The sequence below is a fragment of the Rana temporaria genome, chromosome 5 (genome assembly GCF_905171775.1).
Source record: "Rana temporaria chromosome 5, aRanTem1.1, whole genome shotgun sequence".
Lineage (NCBI taxonomy): Eukaryota > Metazoa > Chordata > Amphibia > Anura > Ranidae > Rana > Rana temporaria.
The window spans coordinates 133,520,901-133,541,036 of record NC_053493.1 but is presented as its reverse complement, the minus strand read 5'-3'; the positions used below and the strand labels follow the sequence as shown (position 1 = coordinate 133,541,036).

The 20,136-nt window shown below is 45.9% G+C and overlaps 1 protein-coding gene across 2 annotated transcripts in view; it reads left to right on the top strand.

Moving 5' to 3' along the window:
* Positions 1-2,607: 2,607 nt before the first annotated feature.
* The window catches only part of CDCP1 (CUB domain containing protein 1), a 96,035-nt gene continuing 78,506 nt past the window's right edge, over positions 2,608-20,136 (top strand). Inside the window, exon 1 of one of the 2 annotated variants that reach the window (XM_040353149.1) lies at positions 2,608-3,688. In XM_040353149.1, coding sequence (XP_040209083.1) covers positions 3,640-3,688 — 49 coding nt within the window. In that variant the 5' untranslated portion in view covers positions 2,608-3,639. The remainder of the gene's footprint in view (positions 3,689-20,136) is intronic. The other variant, XM_040353148.1, reaches the window with a different exon arrangement.

Sequence of the window (20,136 nt, the reverse complement as noted above, 5' to 3'; positions counted from 1 at the left end):
CTAACTGCTCCGACCTGGGTACTGTTCAGCGCTGCGGTCCGCAGTAACAATCAGCACAGTGTGTGCCTGTGGAGTCTCTAAGGTGATCTGCCGTTCGCGCCATATAGAATGAGCCATTTAAGTGCTAAAGGCCAAAACCAGTGTTAAAACAACAACAAAATGGCCGCCACTTGCCTCATGAAAAAAGGAGTGCAAGCTACAAGAAACTGTCCGCCGGCTGTAATTCAATTAGGAACAGCGCGGTTACAAGAAAATCGTCGCCAGCTGCATTGTAATAAATACAGTGAGGCTACAAGAAAATGGCGCCGGTGCCAATCCTGAGGTAAAAGAAAGGCAGCAAATGCAGAGCCTTCGAGCAGAGGCCCCCCTAATGGCAGACCACCCAAACAGATAGCAGACCCCCACACAGCGCACAGCCCCCAGTTCAGGACCCGAAGCCCCTCCGGGACCCCCAGAAAACAGCAGGCCCAGCAAAGCATGGGAAGGAGGGAAGGACGGGGGAGAGGAAAGGGAGGGCGAGAGACCCCCTAAACGATCGCCCCAGAAATGCCCAGCTGCTCCATCCTGCCAGGACAGGAGGAACTTACTTACCTGTCCCGCAGGGACCGCTGGTAGCGTTCCTGACAGACCCACCGCCTACCAGTATCCATAGCCTGCTGGCTCCTGGGAGACACCTGCTGGTGGACACTGGAACTGCAGCAAACAGCCCAGAGCAGGATAGTGCCACCAGCAGGTGAACTTTATTCTAACACAAGGCCTATGATGAAAGGTACACCATTTCTACTGTGAAACACGGAGGTGGGTTGCTGATGTTTTGGAGATGTGTGAGCTACAAAGGCACAGGAAATTTGGTCAAAATTTATGGCAAGATGAATGCAGTATGTTATCAAAAAATACTGGAAGAACATTTGTATTCATCAGCCAGGAAGCTGCGCATGGAAGGTACTTGGACATTCCAACATGACAATGATCCAAAACACAAGGCCAAGTCGACCTGTCATTGGCTACAATAGAATAAAGTGAAGGTCTGGAGTGGCCATCTCAGTCTCCTGACCTCAATATCATTGAGACACTCTGGGCAGATCTCAAACGTGCAGTTCATGCAAGACAGCCCAAGAATTTACAGAAACTGGAGGATTTTTGCCAAGAGGAATGGGCAGCTTTACCATCTGAGAAGATAAAGAGTCTCATCCACAAATACCACAAAAGACTTAAAGCTGTCATTATTGTTAAAGGGGCAATACACGGTATTAAGAACTGGGGTATGTAAACTTTTGATCAGGGTCATTTGGGTAGTTTCTGTTGCCATTATGATTTAAAAAGTGTAAACACAGTTGATTAATAATAAATGGCTTTAGCCAAACACTATCATGAGAGAAAGAAAAGTTTTTGTGTTATCATTCATATTCTCTGAAAAATGGCCAAGAAATCATAAATTCTGCCAGGGTGTGTAAATTTAGGAGCACAACTGTGTATATTCATGTGTGTATATATATATATGTGTGTGTGTGATCTGGCTTTTCTGGAAAAGGGGTGTGCATGCGTGCTGCCAACGTCTCACTCCTGCTGTAATCACACACAGCGGGAGCTTAGCAGCGGATATCGCAGACTTGAAGTCCGCCGGCAGCCGCTGATAATCCAGCAGAGACAGAATCTGCCTATATAAACCTAGCAGATCCCCGTTCTGACAGGTGCGAAAGGCATGGATCCATGCCTTCTCGTAGTAAAAGCACCTCCCTCACTGTAATAAAAAACTGGCTAAGCACACCCCAGTTAACCGTTTGATTGCCCCTGTTAACCCCTTCCCAGGCCATGTCATTACTACAGTGTCAGTGCATATTTTTTAGCACTGATCACTATTTTAGTGTCACTAGTCCCCAAAAGTGTCAGTTAGTGTCCGAATGTTCGCTGCAATATCGCAGTCCAGCTATAAGTCACTGATTGACGCCATTACTAGTAACAAAAGAAATAAAAATACCTCATTGTTTGTAGACATTACACAAACCAATCAATATTCGCTTACTGGGATTTTTTTTTACCAAAAATATGTAGCAGAATATTGGCCTAAATTGAAGAAGAAATTTGATTTTCTTTTTGTATATGTTTTATAGCAGAAAGTAAAATATATTATATATTTTTTTTTAAATGTCGGTAGTTTTTTGTTTATAGCACAATAAAAAAAATGCAGAGGTGATCAAAAATCATCCATAGAAAGCTCTATTTATGGGGGAGGGGAATGGACATAAATGTTATTTGGATACAGTGTAGTGTAATTAAAGTAAAGTAGTGCTGTATAGCAAAAAATGGCCCGGCCAGGAAGGGGGGAGGGGTAAATCAACCCCAGGGCAGGTGGTTAAAGAGAACCTGTTACAAAATAAGTGTCACATAAGGAACTTTTTGTTCTCATGTGACAAAAACTAAAGTTTAGTGAAAACGAAAGTATAAAAAATGAAGTAACACTCAAGCACCTGCGAATGGAAGGGCATGGACTTCTCCACACAGCCCGGACTTTGTGTACAATGATACTTTGTTACACAATGATAACACTAATATGGATATAGCACAGGTTGTAGTGGGAGCTCCAGGCAGCATCCCTCAGTGAGGGTGAATGGCGGGCTGGCTTCAGTCACTTTATCCTGTGTACACCTGGAGGAGGCAGAGCGCCGTGTGACCCGCCTCATACTATGATGAGTAGCTGGGAGTGTACAGGTCGGCTTCCTTCCATTTCCTGTGGGCTGGGTCCTTCTGGGAAGGTGAGGACTGGAGAATAAAGCGTATCTTATCGCCCCGTATGTGTGTATGACCCGAGGACGAGGCGACAACGTGCTGATAACTATGACAACAACCTGAGGACAAGGGTGAGGTGACCTGTACCTCCGATACCGGAGACATATACATGGACTAGGGAAGCGTCATATACCTGGACTGGGGAGAGCCCCCTATACCTGGACTGGAGGAGAGCCCCCTATACCTGGACTGGAGGAGAGCCCCCTATACCTGGACTGAGGAGACCCTCCCTATACCTGGACTGAGGAGACCCTCCCTATACCTGGACTGGGGAGAGCCCCCTATACCTGGACTGAGGAGAGCCCCCTATACCTGGACTGGAGGAGAGCCCCCTATACCTGGACTGAGGAGAGCCCCCTATACCTGGACTGAGGAGAGCCTCCCTATACCTGGACTGAGGAGAGCCCCCTATACCTGGACTGAGGAGAGCCCCCTGTACCTGGACTGAGGAGACCCTCCCTGTACCTGGACTGAGGAGACCCTCCCTGTACCTGGACTGAGGAGACCCTCCCTGGACTGAGGAGACCCTCCCTGTACCTGGACTGAGGAGACCCTCCCTGTACCTGGACTGAGGAGACCCTCCCTGTACCTGGACTGCGGAGACCCTCCCTGTACCAAGGAGAGCCCCCCTGTACTTGGACCGAGGAGATTCCAGATACCCCCCCCCCCCCTGGACTGAGGAGAGCCCCCTATACCTGGACTGAGGAGAGCCCCCTATACCTGGACTGAGGTGAGCCCCCCTATACCTGGACTGAGGAGATTCCAGATACCTACCGACCTGGACCGAGGAGAGCCCTCCCCCTACACCTGGACAAATTTATACAGCCACTGGCCTGGACTATAGACACAGCAATGCTGCTCCAGGGGGTTCTCCTGTCCTTCCTGCTATCACATATGACAGGTAGGTGTCACTTACCTGTATACAGTCCATACAATATGGCTTTTACCTGAATGAATGAATGAAAATATATATATATATATATATATATATATATATATATATATATATATATATTATTATATTTGTCACCTGAGGCTGCACTATAGTGTATAGGTATTACATGACATGGGTAGAAGTAAAGTTGGTGTTGAAACTTTTTTTCTCATCTAAAGTATATACAATTTATTTGTTATCCATTTTAAGCATAGTCTTTCTTTTCTGAGTTGTTGTCGCTAATGATGTCACCAGCGTACACGCAGTTCTTTACATATTCAGGCTGTGCTGAGATGTGAAGGGTGCCTATGCCGTGGTGACATCATCATAGATCCCTGGCAGGGATCCTAATTTGAATCCAAGTAAGCAAGCACACCAGGAAGCTGTCACTGTATTGGGCTCATTATCTGCGCATGAAAGATGCCTCATCTCACGGCTGCACGTATACTACTTACCTCTTGTATACAAGGGAAATGCCCTGGCTGCAGATGATTGGCCCAGTGCAGGTGACAACATCCTGGCAGGCTCGCGCACTTGTGATCGGACTAGGGTTTGAACAGGCTCAAGCTTATCCCTAATCTCCATCATAAGCAATCACTCTTGTGATTATTACTTTGATAATTTCAGCCAATGCTAGCACACAATTTGCTGAGATATCAGTGGAGCGTGGAAGAAGGCATAGAAGCAAGGGTACAGCTACAAAAAAATGGCACTTATTGGACGTTAAGCCTGGTACACACTACTAGTTTTTGGATGAACGAAAAAAACGGTCAGCTCCAGTCGGATCTGCTGTACTAACAATTCGATGTTAGTACAGCGATCTCCCCCCACGGAGCTGTTGTGTTCCGACAGGAGGATGCCCCCCGACAAAACGCTCCAATTGGTGCTTTCAATGATTGGCCAGCTTCTGTTGAACCGGCTGGCCAACATAAGGGAGAAATGTCGGCTGTTTTTATTGAACCAGCTGATGTTGCCCAGCATTTGGCCCATGTGTACAGGGCTTAGGGATGTACACAAAGGGACATGGATGCTGGTGACATGATTAACTTATTAAGACCACATGGCCATAATAAGACATTGACCTAATATGACCATGTGTCCATATTGGATCAATGATGTTACGAGTATCCAGACCCTTGTTGTAGGCCGCAGTTAGTTTTGCAGCAATGGCCGTGAGTCACAGTTCCCTTCTAGGTTGAGTCCGAATCCAAGTTTGGACCAATCCTGCTCTAATCCTTAAAGTGTTTGGAAACCCAACATTTCATATTTTTGATATGAGTCTGCTGTATAATGTACCTGTATGAAAAAGCATTCCGTTCTCTTTGGCTGTTTTCACACCGAGGCATTGGGGGCACCGTCTTTTTTGTAGCGCTTTTGAGCCACTAGCAGTGCGCTTTTAAACCCAGCTAGCGGCCAAAAAAGGGTTGAAATGGCCATTGATTTCAATGGGCAGGGGCGCTTTAGCAGCGGTGTATACCAGAGCACTGCAAAGATGCGGCTTACAGGACTTTTTTTTTACCGTCCTGCCAGAGCACGGATCCAGTGTGAAAGCCCTCAGGCTTTTACATTGGAGTGAGAGGAGAGGCGCTATTTTTAGCGCTATAGCGCCTGCAAAACACCTCAGTGTGAAAGCAGCTTTTGTATGGCTTCCTTTGTGTGAAATCCCTGGTGTTCTTGCCATCCTGCTTTCTTATTTAAGTGGTAGTAAAGTCCACTTTGTGATCATCTTATAGTAAAGCTTACCCATAGCTAAAATGGATACATGTTTAGGAGATATTCAGTCTTTTGGCAGCCGGTGACGTCGCAGGCTCATTCACGCTGAAGAAATGGCATACCTGTGCCATGATTTCATTGTGGCTTGGCCATTCAAACTGCTCGAGCTCACGAACCTGGAAGGAAGACTGGGTGAAGAAGATGGAAGCCCTGTCAGCCGTGACAGCACACTGCTGGATGGCTTCATTCAAAGGTCAGTATTTCATAATGTGCTAGTATGCTATACATACTTACTAGCACATTATGCCAATGCCTTGCAGGGGATTTTTTTTCAACACTGTAGTTTACTACCGCTTTAAAAACTGATTACACTAAGGCCCCTTTCACACTGGGGCGGGAGCCGCGGTGGCAGTATACCGTCGGCATTGCAGTGGGATTTGGCTGCTAGCGGTGCATGATTAACCCCCGCTAGTGGCCGATTAAGGGTTAATAACGCCCGCAATGCGCCTCTGCAGAGGTGCATTGCGGGCGGTATTACTGCGGTTTCCCATTGTTTTCAATGGGAAGGAGCGATATACATACCGCTCCAAAGATGCTGCTTGCAGGAGATTTTTTTTTCTCTCCTGCCAGTGCATCGCCTCAGTGTGAAAGCCCTTTTACATTGAGGTTGATGGGCAAGAGTTTTTCAGGCGGTATAGCAGCGCTATTTTTAGCACTGTACCGCCTGAAAAACTCCTCGATGTGAAAGGGGTCTAAGCAGGAGAAGTGGTCAGTTCTCTAGCTGTGCTGGGAACTCCGCCTGCTCTCCTCCAATGATCAAACTTGTCCTGACTCACCTCCCCCCTACACAACCATTCACTGAGAAGTTTAGTGTACTGCAGCTTCTCCCACCCCAGCTCTTATGCAGCTGAGAACAGAGGGAATGTGATCACTTATAAAAAAAAAAAGGCATTTATAAAGTTTTTTTTTTTATATCTACAAAAATGTTTTGCGTTTTTCAGTTCTATTTTCAAACTGAATGGGTTGTTTTAGAAGGTGACAGTTTACAATCACTTTAAAGTAGGGCTGGAGGAAATTAACTATTAATTCATCAATTAACCACTTCCCGCCCGGCCTATGGCCGATTTACGTCCGGGAAGTGGTTCTGAAATCCTGACAGGACGTCCGGCGGAGACTCTTTACCACGTGATCAGCCGTGTCCAATCACGGCTGATCACGATGTAAACAGGAAGAGCCGTTGATGGCTCTTCCTCACTCGCGTCTGACAGACGCGAGTATAGGAGAGCCGATCGGCGGCTCTCCTGACAGGGGGGTTCGCGCTGATTGTTTATCAGCGCAGCCCCCCCCTCGGATCGCCACACTGGACCACCAGGGAAGCCCACCCTGGACCACCAGGGTGGGCCAAACCCCAAAAAAAAGCATTAAAATTTTTTAATAAAGTCTTAAAAAAAAAAAAAAAAGATGCCAATCAGTGCCCACAAATGGGCACTGACTGGCAACATGGGTCCATCAGTGCCGCCCCACAGTGTCCATCAGTGCCACCCCACAGTGCCCACCTATCGGTGCCCATCTGTGCCACCCATAAGTATCTATCTGTGCCGCCTATGTGTGCCCATCTGTGCCGCCTATGTGTGCCCATCTGTGCCGCCTATGTGTGCCCATCTGTGCCGCCTATGTGTGCCCATCTGTGCCGCCTATGTGTGCCCATCAGTGCCGCATACCAGCGCCGCCAATCAGTGCCACCTCATCGATGTCCATCAGTGCCATCTCATCGGTGCCCATCAGTGCCGCAATATCAGTGCCCGTAATTGAAAGAGAAAACTTACTTATTTACAAAAAAATTAACAGAAAAAAATAAAAACGTAATTTAAAAAAAAAAAAATCAGTCTTTTTAGTTGTTGCGCAAAAATAAATAAATCGCAGAGGTGATCAAATACCACCAAAAGAAAGCTCTATTTGTGGGGGAAAAAAGGACGCCAATTTTGTTTGGGAGCCACGTCGCATGACCGCGCAATTGCCATTCAAAGTGCGACAGTGCTGAAAGCTGAAAATTGGCTTGGGCGGGAAGGTGCGTAAGTGCCTGGTATGGAAGTGGTTAATCTTAAATTTTTTTGATCGATCAAAATTCTTTTGATTGGTACGTACCTTTCCGCCGGCTTCCGGGCCTTCAGGGAGTTCCGTTGGAGATCTGGTGACGTCAGACACCGGCGGGGTTTGCCGTGTCCATCTGAAGGGCTCCTTTGCTATGCCTTCATATCTGCATGCCGGCGGGACCTTACTATCTGCCACACACAAGGGCTGTTACACTTCCCTCTATCACTTCCCTCTATCAACCTGGGATTCTAAAACCATCCACTGGGAGTTGTGATAGTTCCCTTCATGGGACATCTACATGCCGACAGACTGAGGTTAATCCCTCCTCATCTGGATTCAGCAGTGGTATCGTTGTACACATTTTTCTACCAGTATCATACTTGGCTACATGTTTTTATGACTGCTTTTGCTGCCGTTTGGTATTACTCACACCTTTTTTACAGTTTATGTAGCTACATTTATTTTATCTTCAGTGCAATATTTATTTTGTTACCTACTTGAAGGCTATAAAAGTTTTTGAATGCTATTCCCATCGAGCGCTGCCTTTGTGTGTGTTTTGTATCCTGCTATCCATATTTCCAGTGGTTGGTAGCTGCACTGGGTATCGGCCTGCACAGAGATGAGCTAAAAGTAGTTGGATCTGTATGTGCGTTATAATTAATCGAAATTAGTCGATTAATCGATAGAAAAAAATTTGATCAGTAACAGCCCTACTTTAAAGCACTTGTAAATTGCGGATGTTCAACTGCTTCCGGACCACCCACCGCATATATACTGCAGCAGGGTGGCCCGGCTGTGCAAAATCACGTACAGGTTTTGGGCGAGCGCTGCCAGAGTGCCGCTCCCGCTGTGATTGGACACAGCAGGAGACAATTGGGGGTCAGGCGGCCGTGACCCGCCGATCGTTCACAAGAGAGACGGATCAGCCGTCTGCCTGTGTAAACAGGGCAGACGGCGGATCTGTCAGGAAGGGAAAGAGAGATCCTGTGATTCAGCTAAGCTGAATCGTGGATCTCTCTCTTCCTGCAGTGTCTCTAAGCACTCTATATACTGCATGTAAATTCAGCTACATACAGTGCTGGGTTCCCGCTGTGAGACTTTCCATCTCGCACACTGGACAAAACAGAGTTTGGCTATGAATACAAAGCTTCCTCTGGCTGAATGGGAGGGATGGCCGATGACGTCACTCTCTGACTCGCCAATCAGAGGAGGCTTTGTATGCATTCGTAGAATACAAAACTGCCTCTGAGGGGCTGAGCGCCGCTCAGCCAGATTCTGTTTTGTTCCATGTGTGAGGAGGGAAGTCTCTGGCTGGCAATGGCAGCATCCATGTTCTACTAGTACAGTTGCTTTTAACCAACCAGATGTCACATTTCATCAGTTTAGAGCAGTAGTTGAATTGAGTGCTGATAGGTTGATAATGCATTTTTGCGCTAAATGCTATTTAATGCACCTTTAAACAGAACTACTTTTAAATATGGCCTTACCTGTTGTCATTATATTGTCAGACTATTTATTTAGCTCTCCAAACCTAAGTAATACGTTGGTGTTTGTAAAGGAACACCCAAACAATTTCTCTACCTCATCTGGCATGACTCAATTTGGCACAACTAAAAGAGTAAACCTTCTTTATTCTGCACATCTAAAATAAACTACTGGGTAAATTTACCTAGTACATTGTAAATAGCAGTTAAATGCATTTGATCCTGGTGCCTGCCTATTGTTCTGTATTCGTTCAGGTGACATTCTCATCAGCTTCATTGTTTTCACACTGCTATGTCTGGAGAGGTGGTTTTGTTGCAAGACTTCACATAAAGGCGTTTATTATCAACTTATTCAACAACAATTTAGCCACCTTCAAGACCTGGTTAAATCAGAGCAGTTTCCTGCCATATAGTGTATATGGCATATTAATACGCTATTGCATTTATGTGGAATGGATCATTTTGTTCATGGATTCCCTATGGTGCTTAAAGTAGAACTATAGGCAACACTTTTTTTTTTTTTCATTTTGCATGGAGTAAGGGGGGTTATAATCCCTGTTGGGTTATTTATTGCCACCTGTGCCCCATTGAGGAGATTTATCTTTACTTCCTGTCCCATAGCCAAAACAGGAAAAGAGAGGAAATCCCTCCAAATTAAGGCAATCCCTTGGGGACCCAAAGGAGATCAGAACCCATTAGAAGATTTCCCCTCTATTACTTTTCTGAGGACAACCTAAATGTGTGATCTTCATTGGTAAACAGAACAAATGGAGAGGGTGAACGGGGGCACATACAGCAATAGGTATTCTAATCCCTCTCCACTTTATCCAAAACGAAAGAAAATGTTTTGCCTTTAGTAATACTTTTAAAAAATATGTAAAAAAAAAATGCATATGAAATAATTTTGCATGTTTTTCACTGCCACAAACTCTTTAAATTATTATTATTTTAAATCTTAATTTCTGGAGACAATTAAAAAATTTGCATACAGTACAAAAAGAGCTGCCATCCAGTCGACAACCGCAATGTTTGTATAAAGAAGTTGCATAGTATGCACCAGTGTCACGACCTCCGCCAAACGTTTTTATTTTTGAAGAGAAAACTTGGAGGAATGCAAACTGGAAGAATGGACAGGAAAATTAGGTTAAAGGGGGGGCTTAGGGGGAACTACCACCTTGGTCTATAGCCTCAGTTGCTAATGTTGTGCTCGAGGAGCTCTTTATACTTGTCAGAGAAAGAATTGGGTTCAGTAGAGCCATATTTTATTGAAGTGGGACCTGCCACTGATCTTTTAAAGCTTTTCTTTCTTTGATTCCTGTAATACATTAGGTGAATACTATTTATAATATATCAATACCAATTAAAAGAAAAGTTCAAGGATATAAAAAAGCAAACCTATATACTCCCCTGGTTGATGCAGCATCAGGCTGATGCCGTATCTGTCCCCCGCCACCTCTAAGACTGAGAAGTTGGCAATCCAAGCCCGCTGATCGCTCAGTTCTCACTGTGCAATGACTGTCACTCACCGACTCTCTGCCCCTCCAGTGCTCACTAGAGCACTGGGCTGTGGAGTAGATGGCAGCGGCTGGCTCAGGCCCTCAGCAGCTCAATGAGGGGCTGTGTCAGCTGCTGGTCCAGGTATCTGGGTGGATCTGACTTTAAAGTTAGGATCTCTCCAGAGCCTGGACCAACTCAGTGACACTAAAGCCAGCTGTTGGCTTAAAACGGGTCACAGGAATGCAGATTGGAGTGCACTCCTGTGATCCATAGCAGAAGTAGGGCCAACAGAGCTTTGGCCCTACGTTTTCCTTTAAAAATGCACATTAACCTGCAAAATGCGCTTGAAGCCCATGCTGTTATGCACTTTGTTATCTTTGAATGATGCTCAAATATAAAAAAAATAACTTGTTGCCACAACTAGTATGGCAGAATAATCTTTTACACTAAATCATCCCTGTGCTAAAAACTAGGCAAGCGCAAACTTGCAGAGGCTTTGCAGGAAGCAGTATAAGCTGATAATTAGGCATGTGCAAAAGGGAAAAATTTGTTTCGTTTTAATTTGTTATTTAATTACCGTATTTATTCGAGTATAACGCGCACACGTGTATAACGCGCACCCCTAATTTTCGATTAAAAATCGGTATAAAATCATTTATTGACAATGTATTGACCCCTGTATATCCAGCCATGTCCCCTGTATATCCAGCCATGTCCCCTGTATAACCAGCCATGTCCCCGTATGTCCAGCCAGGGCTGGACTGGGACAAAAATTTGGCCCTGGACTTCATCCAGACTGGCCCACTATGACAGGTCTCTCCCACAGTGGCCGGACAACTCCCACACCCCCCCCTGGCCACCCAAGCACCCTCTTCCCCCTTCATTAGCCACTCTTTCTTAGAGTAGAACGGCTGGTACTGGTACTCTTATAGGCAGTACCAGTGGGGAAGCTAGACATTATTTCACCTGGGGCAAAGAATCAGTTTGGTGCCCCCCCTTATGGGACAAGATTAGGCAGAAGTGAGAAACTCCCAGGCCGCTGTTACTGAAGCCGGCCCACTGAGCCATCAGTCCACCGGGAAACTCCCTGTAGTCCCAATGGCCAGTCCATCCCTGTGTCCAGCCATGTCCCCTGTATGTCCAGCCATGTCCCCTGTATGTCCAGCCATGTCCCCTGTATGTTCAGCCATGTCCCCTGTATGTGCAGCCATGTCCCCTGTATGTGCAGCCATGTCCCCCGTATGTGCAGCCATGTCCCCCGTATGTGCAGCCATGTCCCCCGTATGTGCAGCCATGTCCCCCGTATGTGCAGCCATGTCCCCTGTATGTCCAGCCATGTCCCCCGTATGTGCAGCCATGTCCCTTGTATATGCAGCCACCTACTGTTAATCACCGCGGCGCGGGAACATTACAGACAGCGTTCGTTTGAACAGCTGTTTTCCCTGCCACGCATAGACACTCCCCCTTGCTCGCGATTGGACAGATCTGTCCAAGGGGGAGTGTCTACGTGCGGCGGGGAAAACAGCTATTCAAAACGAAAGCTGTCTGTAATGTTCCCCGCGCCGCGGTGATTAACGCTGTAGCGGCGTTGGTGGCAGCGGCATCGGCGGCGGGGGGACAAGGTGATACAAAAGGCTAGGTTTAAAGTGGAACGCCACTGCCACCCCACCCCAGTCCTCGTGTATAACGCGCACCCAAACTTTGATTTTTTTTTGGGGTATAAAATTTTGCGCGTTATACTCGAATAAATACGGTAATTTCGTTAAGTTAGATTCGTTACATGTGTTAAATTCGTTTTCGGAATTCGTTCGTTTTCGACAATATTTCAATCGGATTCGAAAACATTCTATTCAAATCGAATTTGAAAACAATTAGATTAGAAAACAAATTCGAATGAAAATTGAAAGCAAATTTGAATCAAAATATAAATCGATTTCTAAAAAAGAATACAATAAAATAGAATATAAGATAAAACAATAGAATGAAAATCAACGAATAGTAAAGAACAGAATGGAATTTAATAGAATGTAATCAAATACAATAGAATATGACCTGGCTTCTTCTACCTATTTGATTACATTCTATTAAATTCCATTCTGTTCTTTACTATTCTTTTGATTACATTCTATTAAATTCCATCTGTTCTTTACTATTCTTTTGATTTTCATTCTATTGTTTTATTTTATATTCTATTTTATTGTATTCTTTTTTTTTTTTTTTCTCCAGTCGCCTTTCAGGACCGCCTTCATTAGGAAACACATGCTAGTCTTTAAAAGCCCTCCTCTTCCACCATGGCCTCAGTTATTGTGTTTCCTCCGCCATGGTGGAAGCGCATGCTTGTGGACCAGGGGTGCTGCGCTCTTTCCAAGGTTGGAGGGGTAAGCTTACCTTATCTCTATCTGCTGGGTGTGTAGCGGCCATCCCAGGCCCCCCTAAGGGTGGGGGGGGTGCTCCGGAGTCTCCAGCCTCTCCCTGCTCAGTGGAGTGAAGGCTCTCCAGGAAGCGGCGCTGAGTGCCCAGGGGTCCGCTGTTCTGGCTCAGGTGGCCGGGCGGTACATTACCGCGTTTGCGGTGTTTGTGTAGGAAACGCCGCATGTCGGTCCTGGCGGGCGGGTGACGTCATGCACAGCGGCGCGGCTTCCTGCATGCGCCTCAGATGCTGCTCAGGCCCAGGTAGGGGGGTACAGCGGTGCCTCTATCTTTACTATTGGGCTTATGTGGTGTTTGTTATCTGTCCTCCTTAAGGGAGCCTGTACTGCAGGGTCAGAGGTAACTTCTCTCGGTCCCTGGCAGTTTTCACTGGTGGTGATATGTTTTTAAGCTGTGGATCTTTTTCTTCACATCTTCCCTTTAAAGTGGTGGCGGTTTTTTCCTTTTTTTGTAAAAAACCTATTTGGTTATCCAATTGTAAAATACCCTTTTCTGTGTGTTTTAGGAGAAACCAAAAACTAAAAAGCCACCAACTCAAAGGAAATGTCCTTCTTGCAGAAACCCTCTTAGGCCCCGTACACACGACAGAGTTTCTCGGCAGAATTCACCGAGAAACTCGGTCAAAACCCGGATTCTGCCGAGAAACTCTGTCGTCTGTACAGTTTTGGCTCGATGGAGCCGCCGAGGAACTCGACGAGAAAATAGAGAACATGTTCTCTATTTTCTCGTTGTCCGCGTTGTTCTATGGGAGAAGGCGGCCCGCCGAGCTCCTCGGCGGCTTCATCCCAAAACTCGACGAGGAACTCGACGTGCCAAGCACGTCGAGTTCCTCTGTCGTGTGTACGGGGCCTGAGAGATTCATGGCAGAAGGCAATGTGCAAATCCTGTATTAAGGATTTAGTAGAGGAAGAAACATCCCAGCAATATAAAGTTTTATTTTCTTCAGTACAAGAACTTGCAAGTTCTTTGAACTCAGTCAAATCTATGTTGGTTCAGAATCCAGCAGCGCAAGCTGAACCCCAACAGTTACCACCCAGCCCAAAAGCTTCCACCTCGAGGTCAGAGGTTGTGGATTCAGGGGATGAAGGGACTAGTACTCTTCGCTCGCTCAGGGATTCAGATGAGGAGGAAGAGGAAGGAGAGTACAGAAGTTCCAGATACAAAGTCTCTCTAGATGAAGTAGATGATCTTCTTGAAGCAATTTATACTACGCTTGATATTCAAGAAGAGGAGGTACATTTGTCTCTTCACGACAAAATGTACCAGGGTCTGGATGTCTCCAAACACAAAGTTTTTCCAGTTCACAAAGTAGTATCAGATACTATTAAAAAAGAGTGGAAAGATCCAGATAGGGGCCCCTTCTTTTCTAAAAGTCTAAGGGATAGATTCCCCTTTGAAGATAAGGACTCTGAAGCCTGGAATAAAAAGCCAAAAGTAGATGCTGCTTTTTCCCAGGTGTCTCGACGCACGGATCTTGCGTTCGAAGACATGGGGGTACTAAAAGATCCCATGGACAAAAGAGCGGACTCCCTGTTAAAAAAAGCTTGGGACTCTACTTCTCTCAGTCTAAAACCCGCAATGGCCTCCACAGTGGTGGCAAGAAACTTGGAGTGTTGGGTGGAAAAGCTGATGAACCATGTAGAAGCTGGTACACCAAGGAAGGATATCTTGGAATCTTTTCCATTGATTTTAAAATCAATCAGGTACATGGTTGATGCGTCAGCTGAATCAATTAAGTTGTCAGCTAGATCTTCTGCTCTGGTGAATTCAGCCAGGCGTGCAGTATGGATTAAGACCTGGACAGGGGATACAGCCTCCAAAATCAAACTCTGCGGGTTACCCTTCTCAGGGGATTTACTGTTTGGGCCTGATCTTGAAAAAGTTCTGGATAGAACAGCCGACAAAAAGAAGGCTTTCCCGGCTAAGAAAAAACAACCTATTAAAAAGAATTTTCGTTCTTTTCCACAAACCTCCAAAAAAGAGGAAAACAAAAAGCGCTGGTTTCCTCAAAGAGGTAGGGGAAGAGGAGGTATCCTCTTTAAGTCTCCCCAAGATCAGTCCTCAAAAGACAAGTGACAATCTGACTCCTGTGGGGGGAAGACTGTCCGCTTTCTCTTCTCAGTGGAGCCTTCTGACCAAGAGCCCCTTTGTGAAAAACATCGTTGCACAAGGATACAATCTGGAGTTTTCAGAGTGCCCTCCTTGCAGGTTTTATGTGACAGCCCTACCAAGGGATCAGGAAAAAGCTTCCGCAATGATGAACCTTCTAAAGGATCTGATCCAACAGGAAGTTATTGTCCAAGTCCCAAAAGATCAGGAGGGAAGAGGGTTTTACTCCCACATATTCTTAGTAAAAAAGCCTTCAGGCAAATTTCGCCTAATTTTGAACTTGAAGATCCTGAACAAAACTATAAGGTACAAGCACTTCCGTATGGACACCATCCATTCCATCACAAAGTTATTAACACCAGAGTGCTTCATGGCCTCTCTGGATCTAAGAGATGCGTACCTACATGTGCCAATAGCGCAGGCCTCACAAAAGTTTCTGCGCTTGGCAATAAACTTGGGAACTTCAATGTGGCACCTACAATTCAGGGCTCTGCCGTTCGGCCTCTCGTCCTCACCAAGGATCTTTACAAAAGTGATGGCGGAAGCCTTGGAGCCTTTGAAACTGAGGGGGGTCTCAGTTGTTCCTTATCTGGACGACCTCCTATTCTTCGCAGGTTCAAGGGATCAGCTGGTATCAGATCTCCAGATGTCCCAGGCTCATCTCGAGAGCCTGGGGTGGATATTGAATCTAGAAAAATCAAACCTAGACCCTTCACAGGAGATGAGGTTCCTCGGTTACACCATCAATTCAGTTCTTCAGAAGGTGTTTCTCCCTCAAGAAAAAGGTAGAAAAAGTAGTTTCTGCGGTGAGCCAGATTCAAACGAATCTTTCAGTGTCAGTACGGACTGCCATGGCAGTCCTAGGCCAGCTCACGGCCTCGATTCCTGCCGTTCAATGGGCAAGGCTTCATTCCAGACCCCTACAGAGGAACATCCTACAGGTGTGGTCTCACCAAGAATCACTGGAGAAAACTTTCTCTCTAACATCAAAAGTAAAACGGGCCCTCTGGTGGTGGAGAAATCCTTCCAATCTCACAAAGGGTCTCTCATGGGTCCTTCCCTCGGACAAGCGTCTGACAACAGACGCAAGTTCGTGGGGATGGGGAGCTCATCTGGATGGACAGACCGCACAAGGGTCATGGACCTAAGTGGAGGCAAGGAGGTCATCAAACTGGCGAGAACTAAAGGCCATTTTCATGGGTCTCCTGGCTTTTCAACAGATGCTGAGGGGTTGTCATGTTCAAATTTTGTCAGACAACACTACAGCAGTGGCCTATGTGACCAAACAAGGCGGGACCAGGAGCCAGGGATTGATGGAACTGGCCAATCAGTTACTGACCTGGGCGGAGAAAAAGGTGGCCTCTTTGTCAGCAATCCACCTAAAAGGATCTCAAAATCTGTTGGCAGATCTTCTGAGCAGAAGGAAAGTAGTAGAAGCAGAATGGAGTCTAAGTCAGGAGATTTTCAACATGATCTCCAAGGAATGGGGGCATCCTCAAGTAGACCTTTTTGCCAGTCGGCAAAACACGAAGGTCCAAGACTTCTTTTCTCTCCACAGAGAAGACCAGGCGATAGGCATAGATGCTCTAGCTCATCCCTGGGATTACCATCTGTGCTACGCCTTTCCCCCCCTTTCCCTTGATTCCATTGGTCCTAAGGAAATTCAGAGAAGAGAAAACAGACCTAATTCTGATTGCTCCCTTTTGGCCAAAAAGGCCTTGGTTTGCAACCATACTGAACCTGGCCGCAAAACCTCCATGGAAGTTGCCTCCCAAGAAAGACCTTTTAACACAGGGATCTGTGTGTCATCCAGAAACAGACAGGTTACATCTAAGCGCTTGGTTTCTGAGGAAGACATTTTGAAAAACAAAGGCTTGTCTGACAAGGTTGTAAAAACTCTTCTGTCCAGTAGGAAGGAGGTAACAAGATCAATTTATCTTAAAGTATGGAAGAAGTATAATTCATGGTGTTCTTCCAAGGTTTTTCAAACTAAGAGTGTGGTCTCAGTACTAGAATTTCTCCATGAAGGAATGGAAAAAGGACTTGCAGCCAGTACCTTAAAAACACAGGTAGCGGCTCTTTCTGTTTTTATTTGGAAAAAACTCTGTCTAGAGAACCTTTAATTTCCAGGTTTTTTAGGGCACTAGCTCGAAATAGACCAGTGACCCTCAAAAGTTTTCCCAGTTGGGACTTATCGGTTGTACTACAAGGTTTGACTGGAGTTCCGTTCGAACCGTTGGAGAATATTTCTTTAAAAAACGTAATCCTCAAAACTGTTTTTTTGGTGGCTATTACGTCAGCAAGACGAATCAGTGAGCTCCAAGCTCTGGCCGTCACCGAACCCTACCTAAGAATTTTTTCAGACCGAGTGATCCTTCAGACGGATCCTACATTCCTTCCGAAAGTGTCATCAAAATTTCACCGGTCACAGGATATAGTTTTAACCACTTTTTCTTTAAACCCTTCTAATGCTGGAGAAGAAGCATTCCATACGCTAGACGTGAAAAGGTGTCTTTTACAGTTTCTTTCAGTCACCAGAGATTTCAGAAAGTCAAATGCTCTCTTTGTAGCTTTCTCAGGTCCCCGTAAAGGGGGAAAAAGCATCCAAAGGTACATTAGCCAGATGGCTTAAACTTGCTATTACAGAAGCCTATAAAGCCAAAGGAGTCGTGCCTCCCTCAGGTATTGTGGCACACTCAACAAGGTCAACTGCAGTCTCTTGGGCCGAAAGGGCTGGTGCTACACCTGAGCAGATCTGCAAGGCCGCCACTTGGAGCAACTACTCAACGTTCCTAAGGCAATACAGGTTGGACCTATTGTCTGCCACAGACCAAGCCTTTGGCAGAAAGGTTCTGCAAGCAGTAGTCCCACCCTAGGGTAAGTTACTTGTTTATCCTCTCCAAGGTTGTCCTGAAAGGCGACTGGAGAAAGACTTAGTTAGACTTACCGGTGACGGTATTTCTAAGAGCCTTTCAGGACAACCGCTATTTCCCTCCCTAAATGTTAAAGTAATAAGTTATAAAATCTATCATGGTGTTGTGGTTTCTGTGCTTTGTCTTCCAGAGAGTCGGACCACAATAACTGAGGCCATGGTGGAAGAGGAGGGCTTTTAAAGACTAGCATGTGTTTCCTAATGAAGAGGCGGAGCTGCGCTCTCTCCAAGGTTGTCCTGAAAGGCTCTTAGAAATACCGTCACCGGTAAGTCTAACTAAGTCTTTTTTTAGATTTTGATTCAAATTTGCTTTCAAATTTCATTCGAATTTGTTTTCGAATCGAATTGTTTTCGAATTCGATCGAATTTCGTCCGTGGGTTTTCGATTCAAAAACGTTCGTTCGGATTCGGTTAAATTCGTTAATATTACAATTCGGGAATTCGTATGCATCCGAATGTCCGAATCATGAAAAATTTGTCCGAATTTCGATTCGGAACAAAACAAAATGCACATGCCTACTGATAATTGATAGGCCACTGGAGCCTTGAAAGGCTGGGTTCACATATGAACTGTATGCAGCTCACAGCAGGGGTCTGGTGCGTCCTGGTTCACCGTTTCGGGTCCGATTTCAGCCTGAATTTTTAGACTGAATTGGGACCTGAAACGTACCAAAAGACGCACAGCGTTTTTGTGCAAAATGCACCGGTCCTACTGTGGAGATACGGTTGTGCTCATAAGTTTACATATCCTGGCAGAATTAATGATTTCTTGGCCATTTTTTTTTGAGAATATGAATGACACAAAAAAAATTCTTGCACTCATGGTTACTGTTTGGCTGAAGCCATTTATTATCAATCAACTGTGTTTACTCTTTTTAAATCATAATGACAACAGAAACTACCTAAATGACCCTGATCAAATGTTTACATGCCCTGGTGATTTTGGCCTGATAACATGCACACGTTGACACAAAGGGGTTTAAAGCGGGAGTTCACCCAATTATTTATTTTTTTCTCTTTTCCCCTTAGATTCCTGCTCGTTTTGTCTAGTGGAATCGGCTAGTTGTTTTAAAATATGAGCCGTACTTACCGTTTTCGAGATGCATCTTCGGGTCTTCGGGAGCGGGCGGTTCTTCTTGATTGACAGTCTTCCGAGAGGCTTCCGACGGTCGCATCCATCGCGTCACTCGTAGCCGAAAGAAGCCGAATGTCGGTGCGGCTCTATACTGCGCCTGCGCACCGACGTTCGGCTTCTTTCGGAAAATCGTGACGCGATGGATGCGACCGTCGGAAGCCTCTCGGAAGACTGTCAATCAAAATGGGAACGCCCAGTCCCGCAGCTCATACCCGGAAGCGGCGGAGAAGATGCATCTCGTAAACGGTAAGTACGGATCATATTTTAAAACTAGCCGATTCCCCTAGACAAAACGAGCATCCATCTAGGGGGAAAAAGTGTCATGTGCGGGTGAACCTCCGCTTTAAATGGATATTAACCACTTGCCCACCGCCTCATGTCAAGAAGACGTCCTGTTTTTAAAGATGTATATCTCGGTAACGGCAGCAGCTGCTGCCACAACCGAGGTATGCATCTTTAGTGCCGACGGTCCTGTAAACGATAACGGCGGTCTCCGCGGCGGATTCGCCGCGAGATCGCCGTTATCGGTGGCGGGAGAGGGGCCCTCTCCCGCGCCCTCCGCCGCTTACCGTAGCGGCGGAGGCGATCGGGACCGTTCGGCATCTGAGTGGGGACGAGACTGAAGGAAAAATCTCCTTCGCCCGTCCCCATAGTTCTGCTGGGCGGAAGTGACGTCAAAACGTCAGTCCCGCCCAGCGTCTTAAAGCAACATTTTTTTTTTCTGTCATTTAAAAAAATGACAGTTTATTTATTTTTTTATTTTTTTGCATTTAAAGCGGGGGTTCACCCTATCGCCGAAAAAAAAAATTTTTTTTTTCTTTTACCTTAAAATCAGGCATTGTAGCGCGAGCTACAGTATGCCTGTCCCGAATTTTTTACCCCCGTACTCACCTTGTAGTCGTCCATCGAAGATACCGGGGAATGGGCGTGCCTATGGAGACGGAGGATGATTGACGGCCGGCTCTGGCGCGTCACGCTTCTCCGGAAATAGCCGAAATAGGCTTGGTCTTCACGACGCGTG